Source organism: Oncorhynchus mykiss, chromosome 8 (genome assembly GCF_013265735.2).
Source record: "Oncorhynchus mykiss isolate Arlee chromosome 8, USDA_OmykA_1.1, whole genome shotgun sequence".
Taxonomy (NCBI): Eukaryota; Metazoa; Chordata; class Actinopteri; order Salmoniformes; family Salmonidae; genus Oncorhynchus; species Oncorhynchus mykiss.
Window position 1 is genome coordinate 8715234 of NC_048572.1, and position 17568 is coordinate 8732801.

Consider the following 17568-nt stretch of genomic DNA (forward strand, 5'->3'; position numbering starts at 1 on the left):
TCATAACAAAAAAACGAAGTATGTGTAGAAACAACAGAACAGACTTCACAGCTGCAGTTATAATGTTAAACTTGACACCAATTATGAGGGTTTGAGTTGATAAGGTTGAAACCAAGTAACTAAATCCAGTAACTAAAATCTCACTGATCATCACTTTCCTTCCTATACAGTATTTATATGAAGACACAGCTATTAATCAGACAATGACTACGCCACAGGACTGTAAGCTAGGTGGCAGTCAGCTCCTGGGAACATTTTGATATCCTCTCTGGTTGAGCAACTATCATCATAGTTAAGCAACTATCAGAAGTTTAATGAGATGAGCTGGGTCTAGTGCTTTAATTCATGCTCAAGGGGTTATAATTGCAAACACACACACACACACACACACACACACACACACACACACACACACACACACACACTAGAATGAATGACATTAGACTGAATGACTAAAGACAGACAGGCTGAATGACTAAAGACAGACAGGCTGAATGACTAAAGACAGACAGACTGAATGACTAAAGACAGACAGGCTGAATGACTAAAGACAGACAGGCTGAATGACTAAAGACAGACAGGCTGAATGACTAAAGACAGACAGGCTGAATGACTAAAGACAGACAGGCTAAATGACTAAAGACAGACAGACTGAATGACTAAAGAAAGACATTAGACTGAATGATTAGATTGAGGACACCCGATAACAGCATTTTCGTGAACAAAACTACAAAAAAATGACAATTTTTCTCAAATGATCATGTATTTATATTTCTTATTTATTAAGGATCCCCATTAGTTCCTGCCAAGGCAGCAGCTACTCTTCCTGGGGTTTCTTATGGATCCCCATTAGATCCTGCCAAGGCAGCAGCTACTCTTCCTGGGGTTTATTATGGATCCCTATTAGTTCCTGCCAAGGCAGCAGCTACTCTTCCTGGGGTTTATTATGGATCCCCATTAGTTCCTGCCAAGGCAGCAGCTACTCTTCCTGGGGTTTATTATGGATCCCCATTAGTTCCTGCCAAGGCAGCAGCTACTCTTCCTGGGGTTTATTATGGATCCCCATTAGTTCCTGCCAAGGCAGCAACTACTCTTCCTGGGGTTTATTATGGATCCCCATTAGTTCCTGCCAAGGCAGCAGCTACTCTTCCTGGGGTTTATTATGGATCCCCATTAGTTCCTGCCAAGGCAGCAACTACTCTTCCTGGGGGTTTATTATGGATCCCCATTAGTTCCTGCCAAGGCAGCAACTACTCTTTCTGGGGTCCAAACACATTAAGACACTTACATTACACAAAACCCCCAGCATAAAATAGTACATCATATAACATTATTATACCACTAGATATCTAAAATTCTAAATGTATAATACCACGATACAACAACATAACAATGCACGTGTGTGTAGAGAATGTGTGCTAGCATGTACAGTTGAAGTCGGAAGTTTATATACACTTAGGTTGGAGTCATTAAAACTTGTTTTTCAAATTCACTCCACAAATTTCTGGTTAACAAACTATAGTTTTGGCAAGTCGGTCAGGACATCTACTTTGTGCATGACACAAGTAATTTTTCCAACAATTGTTTACAGACAGATTATTTCACTTTTAATTCACTGTATCACAATTCCAGTGGGTCAGAAGTTGACATACCCTATGTTGACTGTGCCTTTAAACAGCTTGGAAAATTCCAGAAAATAATGTCGTGGCTTTAGAAGCTTCTGATAGGCTAATTGACATCATTTGAGTCAATTGGAGGTGTACATATAGATGTATTTCAAGGCCTACCTTCAAACTCAGTGCTTCTTTGCTTGACATCATGGGAAAATCAAAAGAAATCAGCCAAGACCCCAGAATTTTTTTTTAGACCTCCACAAGTCTGATTTATCATTGGGAGCAATTTCCAAACGCCTGAAGGTACCACGTTCATCTGTTCAAACAATAGTACGCAAGTATAAACACTATGGGTCCACACAGCCGTCATACCGCTCAGGAAGGAGACGCGTTCTGTCTCCTAGAGATGAACGTACTTTGGTGCAAAAAGTGCAAATCAATCCCAGAACAACTGCAAAGGACCTTGTGAAGATGGAAACATGTACAAAGGTATCTACAACCACAGTAAAACGAGTCCTATATCGACATAACCTGAATGGCCGCTCAGCAAGGAAGAAGCCACTACTCCAAAACCGCCATAAAAAAGCCAGACTACGGTTTGCAACTGCACATGGGGACAAAGATCGTACTTTTTGTAGAAATGCTCTCTGGTCTGATGAAACAAAAATAGAACTGTTTGGCCATAATGACCATCATTATGTTAGGAGGAAAAATGAGGTAGGAAAATTATGTGAATATATTGTAGCAACATCTCAAGACATCAGTCAGGAAGTTAAAGCTTGATCGCAAATGGGTCTTTCAAATGGACAATGATCCCAAGCAGACTTCCAAAGTTGTGGCAAAATGGCTTAAGGACAACAAAGTCAAGGTATTGGAGTGGCCATCACAAAGCCCTGGCATCAACTGAAAAAGCATGTGTAAGCAAGGAGGCCTACAAACCTGACTCAGTTACACCAGCTCTGTAAGGAGTAATGGGCCAAAATTCACCCAACTTATTGTGGAAGCTTCCCGAAACGTTTGACCCAAGTTAAACAATTTAAAGGCAATGCTACCAAATACTAAATGAGTGTGTGGAAACTTATGACCGACTGGGAATGTGATGAAATAAATAAAAGCTGAAATAAATTATTATCTCTACTATTATTCTGACATTTCACATTCTCAAAATAAAGTGGTGATCCTAACTGACTTTAGACAGGGGATTTTTACTAGGATTAAACGTCAGGAATTGTGAAAAAAAACTGAGTTTAAATGTATATGGCTAAGGTGTATGTAAACTTCCGACTTCAACTGTATGTGTGTATGCTTGTGTAAATTTGTGACAATGTAGAGATTGACACAAACTGATACTACTGTAACAGTGCTACAGTTCATTCAGTGTATCCACGGCAGACTGACTGATAAGTCCTGGGGCATTTGAGACTGACGGATAAGTCCAGGAGCATTTGAGACTGACTGATAAGTCCTGGGGCATGTGTCTGATAATTAGATAGATTTCTAGAATGAGTTCAGGCCTGTCATACTCCCACTGTGTTTTCCCTTTAGCCACTGGCTGTGCTAACACACACGTTCACACAAGCACACACACACACACACACACACACACACACACACACACACACACACACACACACACACACACACACACACACACACACTCACACACACACACTCTCTCTTTTCCAAGAGATGGGGGTGAGATCCATTGCTGTCTTCAAAATAAATGACACAATGCCACCAACGATACACACTGATGGTTCTGATCAAAAAAATTAAATGACAAGCGATCCTGTTTAATCGTGTGTTTTCTCCAGGGTGAGATCCAAGGCAGTAGCTGCTGTTACAGTGTGTGTTGTGTGTGTGCATGTGTGCGTGCGTGCGTGCGTGCATGTGTGCGTGCGTGCGTGTGTGTGTGTGCGCGTGTATGTGTGTGTGTGCGTGCGTGCGTGTGTGTGCGTGTGTGCGTGCGTGTGTGCGTGTATGTGTGTGTGCATGTGTGCGTGTGTGTGTGTGTGCGTGCGTGCGTGCGTGCGTGTGCGTGCGTGCGTGTGTGTTTCATTATCTTATCCCCGTATAATCCATCTCAGTGACATCTCATATCATTAACCTAGATCCCTCATTTCAAACATAAAGTGATGAATCAGGTTCATGTCAATAACGTTGACAAGATGTTCTATAAGAGATGTTTATGTGTTATCTGTTTAGGTTTCCTTTCGGATACTAGTCCAACACTCTAACCACTAGGCTACCCTTAGGTTACTTAACGTGCTGTTAGAGACGTTTCTCTGTTATCTGTTTAGGTTACTTAACGTGCTGTTAGAGACGTTTCTCTGTTATCTGTTTAGGTTACTTAACGTGCTGTTAGAGACGTTTCTCTGTTATCTGTTTAGGTTACTTAAAGTGCTGTTAGAGACGTTTCTCTGTTATCTGTTTAGGTTACTTAATGTGCTGTTAGAGACGTTTCTCTGTTATCTGTTTAGGTTACTTAACGTGCTGTTAGAGACGTTTCTCTGTTATCTGTTTAGGTTACTTAACGTGCTGTTAGAGACGTTTCTCTGTTATCTGTTTAGGTTACTTAACGTGCTGTTAGAGACGTTTCTCTGTTATCTGTTTAGGTTACTTAACGTGCTGTTAGAGACGTTTCTCTGTTATCTGTTTAGGTTACTTAACGTGCTGTTAGAGACATTTCTCTGTTATCTGTTTAGGTTACTTAACGTGCTGTTAGAGACGTTTCTCTGTTATCTGTTTAAGTTACTTAATGTGAGAGGTTCAAGGGAAAAATGGATTTCCTCATAAAAATAGTATTTCATCACAAATAAATAAAAAGTTGCATTTTCTAAGATATCATTTTATGATATACTTTTTAAAATTATTGAATTAATCTTAAATTATTAGCCTTGTTACAACATTTTTGGTATCATTTCACACAGACACAGACACAGACACAGACGCACACACACAGACACCGATACCGACACAGACACAGACCCACACACATTACCAGTAAATGATCCTATTCTGAATGTACACAGATACTGCATTAACATAAACCAACTCCACCTCAGGTAGCAACTACAGAGTGGTCAAACATCCGTATACTCCATGTTAATGTTCCATAGGAGATCTGCTGAGATACAGTAGACTATCTTTCATGTGTTTCTTTTGAATAACACAGACAGGATGCTGTGTGTAGATAGAGGCCCTCCACTTGTAACAACAGATAGTGAGTATGAACATGCGTGATCAGATACTGTCAAAATGACAATCCTGAGGTCATGAGGGGCACGAAAACATCACTGACCCTCACATTCGTAATAGAACATGAGTTACATCCCCGACTGGGAAGGTCAATGTTCCACAACAACAAAAAAAGGTATAATTTCCAAGAAAGTGAAAAAAGTCAATCTAGTCTTTGAACTGTCAGACGTTATTGCCATATACACACTGAGTGTACAAAACATTAGGAACACCTGCTCCTCCCATGACATAAGACTGACCAGGCGAATCTAGGTGAAAGCCATGATCCCTCAGTGATGTCACTTGTTAAAATTCACTCCAATCAGTAGATTCATTGGAGGAGACAGATTAAATAAGAAGCTTTGAGACAATTGAGACATGGATCGTGTACGAGTGCCATTCAGAGGTTGAATGGGCAAGACAAAAGAGTTAAAGTGGCTTTGAATGGTGTACGATAGTTGGCACACCGGTATGAGTGTGCCGAGAACATCAACGTCGCTGGGGTTTTTCACGCTCAACAGTTTTCCCATGTGTGTCAAGAATGGTTCACCACCCAAAGGACATCCAGATAACTTCACACAACTGTAGGAGGCATTGAAGTCAACATGGGTCCGGCATCTCTGTGGAACGCTTTGGACACCTTGTAGAGTCAACATGGGCCGGCATCTCTGTGGAACGCTTTGGACACCTTGTGGAGTCAACATGGGCCAGCATCTCTGTGGAACGCTTTGGACACCTTGTGGAGTCAACATGGGCCAGCATCTCTGTGGAACGCTTTGGACACCTTGTGGAGTCAACATGGGCCAGCATCTCTGTGGAACGCTTTGGACACCTTGTAGAGTCAACATGGGCCAGCATCTCTGTGGAACGCTTTGGACACCTTGTAGAGTCAACATGGGCCAGCATCTCTGTGGAACGCTTTGGACACCTTGTGGAGTCAACATGGGCCAGCATCTCTGTGGAACGCTTTGGACACCTTGTAGAGTCAACATGGGCCAGCATCTCTGTGGAACGCTTTGGACACCTTGTGGAGTCAACATGGGCCAGCATCTCTGTGGAACGCTTTGGACACCTTGTGGAGTCAACATGGGCCAGCATCTCTGTGGAACGCTTTGGACACCTTGTGGAGTCAACATGGGCCAGCATCTCTGTGGAACGCTTTGGACACCTTGTGGAGTCAACATGGGCCAGCATCTCTGTGGAACGCTTTGGACACCTTGTGGAGTCAACATGGGCCAGCATCTCTGTGGAACGCTTTGGACACCTTGTGGAGTCAACATGGGCCAGCATCTCTGTGGAACGCTTTGGACACCTTGTAGAGTCAACATGGGCCGGCATCTCTGTGGAACGCTTTGGACACCTTGTGGAGTCAACATGGGCCGGCATCTCTGTGGAACGCTTTGGACACCTTGTAGAGTCAACATGGGCCCGGCATCTCTGTGGAACGCTTTGGACACCTTGTGGAGTCAACATGGGCCAGCATCTCTGTGGAACGCTTTGGACACCTTGTAGAGTCAACATGGGCCCGGCATCTCTGTGGAACGCTTTGGACACCTTGTGGAGTCAACATGGGCCAGCATCTCTGTGGAACGCTTTGGACACCTTGTGGAGTCAACATGGGCCGGCATCTCTGTGGAACGCTTTGGACACCTTGTGGAGTCAACATGGGCCAGCATCTCTGTGGAACGCTTTGGACACCTTGTGGAGTCCATGGCCCGAAAAAATCAGGCTGTTCTGAGTGCAAAAGGGGGTGCGCCTCAATATTAGGAAGGTGTTCCTAATGTTTTGTACACTTTGGGATTCTTACAGTTTATGTCTCTGTAGAAATTAGTTGTAGTAATTCATGTACAGTACACTACACACCTGTCTATGTGGATGTGCAGGTCTGAGAGAGAGAGAGAGAGAGAGAGAGAGAGAGAGAGAGAGAGAAAGAGAGAGAGAGAGAGAGAGACAAATACAAAGAGAGAGAGAGAAAGTACACTCAGCATTTACAGCAAGTCAGAACGTCCAGAAATATGCTGATATTCTGGTTCTCTTCTCTTCTTCCCAACATGACCTGTAGAACCATCGCTGCAGGCTAACTAGCTTGGTTGAGCAAGTCTTCAAACAGACATCAATATGTACAGTCAAGATATCTCGTTGACTCAATTAAACTGGCAGTTTAGTTTACGCCTTCTTCGACCTAACATCTTCCTTTAGCAGTGTTGGGGAAGCCACTCAATCAATATAGTGTACCAAACTACCAATTACTATCAATATAGTGTACCAAACTACCAATTACTATCAATATAGTGTACCAAACTACCAATTACTATCAATATAGTGTACCAAACTACCAATTACTATCAATATAGTGTACCAAACTACCAATTACTATCAATATAGTGTACCAAACTACCAATTACTGTCAATATAGTGTACCAAACTACCAATTACTATCAATATAGTGTACCAAACTACCAATTACTATCAATATAGTGTACCAAACTACCAATTACTATCAATATAGTGTACCAAACTACCAATTACTGTCAATATAGTGTACCAAACTACCAATTACTATCAATATAGTGTACCAAACTACCAATTACTGTCAATATAGTGTACCAAACTACCAATTACTATCAATATAGTGTACCAAACTACCAATTACTGTCAATATAGTGTACCAAACTACCAATTACTATCAATATAGTGTACCAAACTACCAATTACTGTCAATATAGTGTACCAAACTACCAATTACTATCAATATAGTGTACCAAACTACCAATTACTGTCAATATAGTGTACCAAACTACCAATTACTATCAATATAGTGTACCAAACTACCAATTACTATCAATATAGTGTACCAAACTACCAATTACTGTCAATATAGTGTACCAAACTACCAATTACTATCAATATAGTGTACCAAACTACCAATTACTGTCAATATAGTGTACCAAACTACCAATTACTATCAATATAGTGTACCAAACTACCAATTACTATCAATATAGTGTACCAAACTACCAATTACTGTCAATATAGTGTACCAAACTACCAATTACTGTCAATATAGTGTACCAAACTACCAATTACTATCAATATAGTGTACCAAACTACCAATTACTGTCAATATAGTGTACCAAACTACCAATTACTATCAATATAGTGTACCAAACTACCAATTACTGTCAATATAGTGTACCAAACTACCAATTACTGTCAATATAGTGTACCAAACTACCAATTACTGTCAATATAGTGTACCAAACTACCAATTACTATCAATATAGTGTACCAAACTACCAATTACTGTCAATATAGTGTACCAAACTACCAATTACTATCAATATAGTGTACCAAACTACCAATTACTATCAATATAGTGTACCAAACTACCAATTACTGTCAATATAGTGTACCAAACTACCAATTACTGTCAATATAGTGTACCAAACTACCAATTACTGTCAATATAGTGTACCAAACTACCAATTACTGTCAATATAGTGTACCAAACTACCAATTACTGTCAATATAGTGTACCAAACTACCAATTACTATCAATATAGTGTACCAAACTATCAATTACTGTCAATATAGTGTACCAAACTACCAATTACTGTCAATATAGTGTACCAAACTACCAATTACTGTCAATATAGTGTACCAAACTACCAATTACTATCAATGAAAGGAAAGTCAGCTACTCTAAAGCTAACCTGAATCTGAAATACCATAGACTACAAATTGTAAGAACAGATCACTCTGGTGTCAGAATTTGCAATTAAGCCCAGTAAACACAACACTTACGTTTCAAGTGAGAATAAGGCAGGTCTGATGCCATAAAAAAAAAGAATGTATTACCTACACCCATATCTAGTTATTCATAGCAAAGCTGAGAACCTTTTTATTATTTTTAGATGTGTTTTTCCTTGACATTATCAAATATCTCAAGCAAAAAATTACCAAAATTTGGCACGCAGAAACTACAAGCCATGAGTAACGTGGTCAAAATAACGGCACTGGTTGGCCAGTAGGTGGCGTGGTTATGAGCAGTCTCACTTAAACCCTCATATCCGCCACCCGTCTTGGCTCATGCTAAACAAATTTGCCCGCAAGGACCCATAAGATACGTCACGATATATTTGCCTCCATCTTGGACATTTTTAAAAACCTTTTGAAAAAACATATTCTCATGAACCATACGTCTAAATAACACCATATTCAGTATGCAGGCCCATGTTACATCTCTTATTAACTTAGTTTGATTGTATGTGTCGATTGAAATCCTTTTTAAATCAACTCCTTGTTTGGTATTGATATCTTAAACAATAAACAAACTGTAAGCAATTCACTATTTTCACTATTTAATCCTTAAAATAATAATTTAAAAAAATCTTTGATGGACTAGAAGTCCGATTCACTCCAAATGTGGTCTTTGGACTCATCACAACAGCCCCTAAAGAATGTGAGAAAATAACGATGTATTTAAAGATGACCACACTAAATGCTAACCTATACAGAAGTGTTAAAATATGCTAAAAATACTTTTAAAAATCTCCTTGACATGAACCATAGGACCGAATGACACCAAATGTGGAATGTATGTCTTAACTTACATTTGAGAAAAGTTATCGACAAAATCATAAACGGGATTTTACGTCTCCATTTAAATCACTGTCAATCCACTGTCATCACTATCATGGATGTCATCGCTATCATGGATGTCATCGCTATCATGGATGTCATCGCTATCATGGATGTCATCGCTATCATGGATGTCATCGCTATCATGGATGTCATCGCTATCATGGATGTCATCGCTATCATCACTATCATGGATGTCATCACTATCATGGATGTCATCACTATCATGGATGTCATCGCTATCATGGATGTCATCGCTATCATGGATGTCATCACTATCATCCGTCGCTATCATCGCTGTCATGGACGTCCCTAAGATCAACCTCATTGAATTGTGGTATTGATTTCTCAAAAAACAAGGAAAATGTAACTTTTTCAGTCCTGAGATTCCAGGAAATATCTGCTTTACATTTATCTGCATTTATCTTATATTTAGGCTCACAATTATGTGTTTTGTTATTTATTAGGATAACCAGGACAACGAGTAGAAGACAAAACAATTTGACATAAACATTTCCATTCATGAGTTTTACTGACAAAAGTAAATCAAATAAACCATTTTTTTTACCAGGTTTGTGCTTTGGAAGTCCAGATTTATTTATCAGGTCTGTCTGCAAAAGCAGGATCCTGATAAAACATTTATTTACATGGATGCTGTAAGTACAGAAATGGTTTACTCACTAGGAAATTAATATCCAACTAGTCAGTGACAACTGTGTGGAGTTTGTGACAGCAACTCCCTGAATTTATGCGAGCTTATTACAGTATTATAGACACTATGTCCTGTTAACCTCTTACCTTCTTACGACTCTTGTGTAGCTGGTGTAGTCTCCGCTTTTCATATATAGCTTTTATTAGTTTGTAGCTCAAACCACTGGGACTCTACAGACATTTGTTGTATAAAAGACCCGGCTCCTCTTCTGCCCTTGTCTTACAAACACCGCTGTAGCTCAGCCCCCGTGAATCACACACAATAATGCTTGGTATCTACGGATGCAGATGGAATAGACGAAGCCAGTGGTACTGCACAGTCTGTACACAATGTTTAAAAGTGGTTATAAGTCCAAAACGCGCTGACGATAGGGTGGGACTCATTGGCTTTTAACAACTCATTCTTTGTATAATGTAATGCTAATGGTGAAAATCATCTGTAATCATCTTCTCCTCGTGAATCATAACGTCAGATTCACTCCAGATTTGGGATTAAGACTCATTACATCAGTCTTTAATGGTTTTGATAGAAAAAAAGATGGTTGTTGCATTCAAATATATCCGCTCTGTACCTATAGATGTACGTTAGCACATGTACTAGTGCTAAAAAAAAATTACAGGAAAAATCTACTCATGAATCATAAATCAGATTGATTCCAGATTTGGTATACATGAACTCAATGAATTAGCCAATGATTTGAGAATGATTAGTTGCTGAATTCAACGTCGACCACGCTACACCACTAGGTGGCACTATATCACACCAGGGCTTTAAGAACTGAACCCATGGACATGGGGCCATGAAGCTTGGTATGTAAACCTTATGTATATATCCTTAGAATCTTTGTGAATATAAAGTCAATGCAACTGTAGATGGCTGCACCAGACTAGTTGGTGGCACGATAGATGTCATTGGCACCAGACTAGTTGGTGGCACGATAGATGTCATTGGCACCAGACTAGTTGGTGGCACGATAGATGTCATTGGCACCAGACTAGTTGGTGGCACGATAGATGTCATTGGCACCAGACTAGTTGGTGGCACGATAGATGTCATTGGCACCAGACTAGTTGGTGGCACGATAGATGTCATTGGCACCAGACTAGTTGGTGGCACGATAGATGTCATTGGCACCAGACTAGTTGGTGGCACGATAGATGTCATTGGCACCAGACTAGTTGGTGGTACTATAGATGTCATTGGCACCAGACCAGTTGGTGGTACTATAGATGTCATTGGCACCAGTGGCACCCAAAGATACTAGATCAATAACTATTGGTCAAGTGGACTTGAGCAAAGGTATGTTAGATTTAAATTATTTGTGAAATATTGTTAAAATAACACAGAAAATATTTAAAACTTATCTTAACATAAACCATTAGTCAAATTGACCCCAAGATTTGTAAATAAACTCAATACATAAAGTAATGACTTTAAAAAATATACAAATATTTAACCTATATTTAACTAGGCAAGTCAGTTAAGGACAAATTCTTATTTACAATGACAGCCTACTCCGGCCAAATCCAGACGATGCTGGGCCAATTGTGCGCCGCCTTATGGGAGTCCCAATCACGGCGGGATGTGATACAGCCTGGATTTGTACCAGGTCCTATAGTGATGCCTCTAGCACTGAGATGCAGTGCCTTAGACCGCTGCGTCACTCGGGAGCCTGAAAATTTAAGAATGATTACCTGCGGCATTCAAGGTAACCAGCCTACAGCACTAGGCTAAACTACACTTGCGTCAACCATGGCATTGAGAGAAAAACGTGGTAATGCTTTCAGTGATTGCACATAACGGAAAATAGTTCCTACATGATAGAGTGCTTGCTTTGTTATCCAACTGATCGTGTCCTGTCTGTCATCCTGTGAACCCCGTTCATAGCTGCTCAAAGCTACATTTTATACTCTTTTTGCAAAAAAAAAGTAGTTTGTAGTTCCAGTAGTTAGCTACAACGCTACAAAAAAGTAATTAACTACAGGTAACACTACCAAGATTTCCATTTAGTTCAACTACCACCAAGCTACTGTAAAATGTACTTGAATTACTAGTTGAACTACTCCCCAACACTGTCCTTTAGCCTCTGGTCTCCTCCCTCCCTCCCTCCCTCCCTCCCTCCCTCCCTCCCTCCCTCCCCCCCTTCTTATACGCACCTCCCTCCCTCCTTATACGCACCTCCGTCCCTCTCCCCTTCCCTCTCCTCTCCCTACCAGATGGGTGTATTACCTCCAGGGCTAACCTGGGGGTTATGGCATGATATAAGGCAGCTCGCCCAGTATCGGTTTACACACATATGAGCACACTACGTGTATTTGGCTTAATTCATTTGCAGGGCCTATACTGTAAATACAGGCATGGACACATGCAAACACACAAAACCTCACACACACACACGGCTACACACACACAATGCATATGTACACACGCAATGCGTATGTACACACGCAGACACAGGTGGACAGAATTAGGGACAGGTGGGGAGACAGATGGGCAGATGGACACATACAAATTCTACATTCTCTTTCTCTTGTTCTCTCCCTCTCTGTCTTTCTCTCTTTCCTAGTTTATAGTCTAATTACATTTATTTCATAGAATATATGCATTGTATTTAACGTTAAAGTTGAATCGTTTAAATCCTCTGGCTTAGCGTTATGCCAGTAACTGTTCTGTGCTTCCCAGTCATAAATACATACACGCCCACATGCAAACACACACACACACACACACACACACACTCACAGTTTCAGATATTCACTATAGATAACTAGGTTGTCGTTGAAGAAGCATTTTCAAACTTTTTGAAATATTTGAACACACGGTTCGTTCCGTAGCTCTGTAAGCAAATGAGCCATAGGTGTGTAGGAGCTATTATAGTGGTGGAATGTCCCCTGAGCCCTGTGTGATGTTACGAGCTGCATCCCGAGGGTTGTTGATGAACTTAAACACAGACCTGCCTCGGGCTCACCTGTCCATCATCCTCACCGATTCGTCAACTGAAAAACGGGTGATTTGTGAGACAGAAAACAACACCCTTTCCTGCTGCTAACCCTACAATGCAGATGTAGCATCTCTTACAAACCTGTTACATCTCCCGTCCTTTCAGTAATACATGTAATCTAATAACACTTACAGTGGGCGCAGGCAATAGGCCTGTACCTATTTCAGTTCTACTCATGAGCACATTATATGCATACATGGGGAAGGGGATTGCTGTGAACGACACCTGATGAAAACAACTGTAATACAAAACTCCTGTCCTCGTCCTGCAGCAACTGACCAGGTTGCTGATTTAACTGCTATCATGTTTGACTCCTCTCACCTGCTATGAAGAGAGAATGACAGCACTTTAATTTTCATTACTCAGGCCTATTGATAACCAATGGCTGCTGCTGTCTGATAGCCGACAGCGGGAATCCAGTCCCAGCTGCAGCAAGCAGGGATCCAACCATTGCAGAGCATCTCGTATATAGGATGCATGCCTAGGCTACAACAATATTACAATAAGTCACATCAGCACGCAAGGTTAGACCACAACTGAAGGTAATCGGATCCACACTGAGAATGTTAGGCCTTCCTTTGTCTTGGGGTGAAAATTGAAACAGCCTTTGTGACATGCAAAATGATTTTGGTTCAAAATAAATTATTTCAATTGAATTATTCAAGCTGTTATGACTTTACTTGCTTTAAAAAATATATATATATATACATGTATATATATATATATACTTGGTATTGATATCTGGGGTTGAGGGTTAAAATACTGAAAGATTAAAAAATCATGATAGAATAAAAAGAAGATTTAAAGGTCTAATCAATTGGGGATAAATCCAGTAAAAAGGCTGCAGAGTAAATGATTAGTCTACATGTTAAATAGTGTTGGGTAGGACATAATGTACCTAACCCCGCTCAACACAAAACAGATTTATCCAAAGATTACATCATAAACCTCTGTTATGAATTAGCTAGATTAGGCCACTATGAAATTGGATTTAAGAACGGGAGAGAGCGCTGGGAAAACTCTGGATTTATTTAACTGATTTAAAATGTGACGTATTTTACTCATATGCCCACAACAATCTTCAATCAGATGTAATCTATAACATATCGGTTCGGGCCTAGGAAATTCACTTCGATTAACTACTGATGATTACGGCATTAAATGAAGGCCTGCCTACCCGAATCCACCAGCCTGGAATCCACGACAAGAAGCGAATCGTTTTCAAGCATTTTGGTGACGTTGGTGGTACTTTAGATACCCCGTCCTTTTCCAATATAAGTTATTATAGGCCTACCAGACGGCTGAACATCAACTAACTATTCACAACCTTGATCCACATGCTCTTCTTCTCTCCCAATAACTTGGTATCCAGACATGGCTTTTCGCTAATAAAGTGCAGGTCTATAATGCACAATATGCCGATAATACCCGCAACAACTGCAGCATCTCCGGCCAAAAGAAAGAAACGATTAGACTGCATAGAATAATTATATAATCAATATTCACCTGAATGTCACGCTGACATAAATACATCGTTTTCGTCGAGCAGAAAAGGGTATAGGCAATACCATTCTCAAAATGCATGCTTGAATGGGCTAACTTAGATAATAAAGGATTTCAGTGAAATCAGGAAGATACATTTCACGGACTGATCAAGGAATTATTGATGTCTTCTAAGTATTGGTGTGTGTGTGTGTGTGTGTGTGTGTGTGTGTGTGTGTGTGTGTGTGTGTGAGAGAGAGATATGGCGTTATGCACAACTAAAGTCTAATTGAATATTTTTTGAAAGGTTTCCAAGCAACCAGGATGGCATGTTATGTTTCTTCGCACACCGTAGTCTATGAGTGTCACATGTCTTCTCAACTAATTGTACTTTAAAACACAAGTGCAATTTTGGTTAATGAATTTCAATAACACAATGCCTAATAGCCACTTGACATTTAGCCACAGGGACAGAAATGTACGATTCAACAATAGGCTATTAGAATGAATAAATACATTATCTTTACATTTGGAATTGTAAATTGTGAAATAAAATAGTATGTTTTTGTTGCACAATTATTTTGGTTTTAAATGTGAATTAATTATTGGTTAAATACGCCCGAAACAATAACCTATAAAGGCTGGTTATAACCATGAATGCACGCTCGGTTTTTTTTCTGGACATCAGTAGGTCCTTACAAAGAAAGTTATTCTGGACTTTTGATTTTTCAGGTTCTTGCAAAAACTACTTAAAAGTCAGACCATTCCACACCTCTTGCAAATATTGTTTTTTAAAGTGGTTTGCATTAAACATAAATAGCTATGCTATAGAATAAGATACGTGTTTAAAATATATCGTGCTTGCTCCAGTATCACACCGTAAACATGTAGGCCTAAATTCATCCTAATAATTGCGCGTGATAATGGTAATTTAATCGGGTATATAAGATGCTAAATTCACATATTTGGGCTATTAACAATTGATCTATAAGATGATCATACTCACGTCGTATTGTTTCTCTTTGCGACAGTGGTAGGTGCTGAGGGTTCCCCTGCTTGCGACGGGACATTGCCCCTGCATCTACTCTGGCATCGCCCGGAGACCTGCGCTTGGGGTTGGCTTGCTCCGTGATGATCCTCCGCTGGTCTGGTGCCCGGTAACTTTTTTTCAAATTGCTTCCAATTCAGACGATTTTCACAAAGCTACTGCAAGTGAAAATGAGCCTAGTGTGTTTTTATTGTGGTTGTTGAAAGGCGGGTAAAAACCGTTGGTCAATTGTCCAGTTAGTTCTCTTATCGCAGAATCACTCACCCTAAACGCAACACCTGGAATTGCCAAAGGAAGCTTTAGGACACAACAGAAACATGCAGGTGCATGCAAATATTTCTGGAAGGTTATGTTTTGTTAATACAGCAATGGATATTGTAATGATTGCAGAGAATAACGATCATTTAAATTCCGACGAGGTGCCCTCTTCTGCAGCGCGTTGACAACTGGGGTAGCCTACGGTGCATGCCACTCTTCGACCGATGGGTCAATATTCGATTCAACTGTCACCTCTTCTTCTCCTCTGATATGTTCTTAAATAATTATAACAAATTAGCTACTCATTTACGTGATGTGAGCTTTGGCCCCATTCAGTCCTCGCGGCGCGCGTCTTGGCAACGGTGAACGGAATGGCATGGAACTCTACGCTCTAGGAGTTGAGGGGGAGACGGAGACAACAGCCAGTCACAGCCAAACACCTCCTCTTTCTCTCATTCCAAACAGTGGAGGTCCAGTGTTTCCGTCTTGTTGCTTTGGGAGGACCCCTTCGTGTGTGTATGGCTGGGGTTGCCTCTGTACAATGGGATAAGAATTCAAGTTCAAGTACGGACGTGACGTTGCGTCCACGCTGAGAGAGACATTAGTGGGACTTGGGGGCAGTGGGGGCGACTAGCGGTGACTCGGGTGCCCATTGGCTTACCTGGAGTGCGCGCGTTTGGCGCGTGCGGTAAGGAATCAAATGGACACAGCGCGAGGAAACCAACGCAAACCGTGCGCACATAGCGCAGACAACCCGTTCCAAATCGCTTTCACAATAAGATGATGGCATATCATGTAACAGATTTCAAGGTGGATTTTGAAAAAGCTTTAAACTGTCAATAAGGCTACTTTGAGCCTGAGTAATTTGAAGACTGGGGTTTTGGGGTAAGCATAGAAGTGATTTGGTCCAAATTAGATTTGATTCTACATTCAATAGGCTACCGACATTCGCTTTGCGTAAATGCTATAGCAATTTTTCTTAAAGATTATGTTTATTACTAATGCAGTGTTTCAATTGTTTATCATTTTGCTAATATGTAAAATAAGACACGGAGTCCTACATAAAAAATGCTGTGCCAAAAAGAACATTAGGCTATAATTAATTGAGGCATTAATGCTAGAATACATAATAAAAAACAACCCATTGTTATGAGGACAGTATATTTTAATTTTGTGCATTATACCCTCTCAGACATGTTGGCCTATAATGATTATTTAATTAATTGAGGTAGCAAACATTTCACATTTTAAACAATAACAATTTATGGGAAAGCAGTCCATTGTGACATGTATAACAATAGACAGACATACTGCACAGGTATGCCAAAAGGGAAATCTCCCCTGTGTTTGTCTGTGTTCTACATATTCATCTCCACCTTGTTGTGAAGCAACAGTACCCTCTGTTGGCATGACGATGTTAGCCTCCTCTAACGTTCCCCTGTGGCTGTGCGTCACTTTATTGGGTTTCATTGTACAATATGTGCATTATTAGCGAGTCTCAGAACAGTTGATGTCTCAACTGTCACATTTCCTCACATCATTTTCTCCTTTAAAAATGCCACTTAATTTGCCATAA

General features: G+C 40.4%; 1 protein-coding gene across 1 annotated transcript in view; it reads right to left on the reverse strand.

Annotated features, from left to right (window-relative positions):
- Window positions 1-16637, reverse strand: part of LOC110529319 (B-cell lymphoma/leukemia 11B) — a 46511-nt gene extending 29874 nt beyond the window's left edge. The window contains exon 1 of the mRNA XM_036984671.1: window positions 15693-16637. Coding sequence (XP_036840566.1) covers window positions 15693-15756 — 64 coding nt within the window. The 5' untranslated portion in view covers window positions 15757-16637. The remainder of the gene's footprint in view (window positions 1-15692) is intronic.
- Between the last annotated feature and the right edge of the window lie 931 nt (window positions 16638-17568).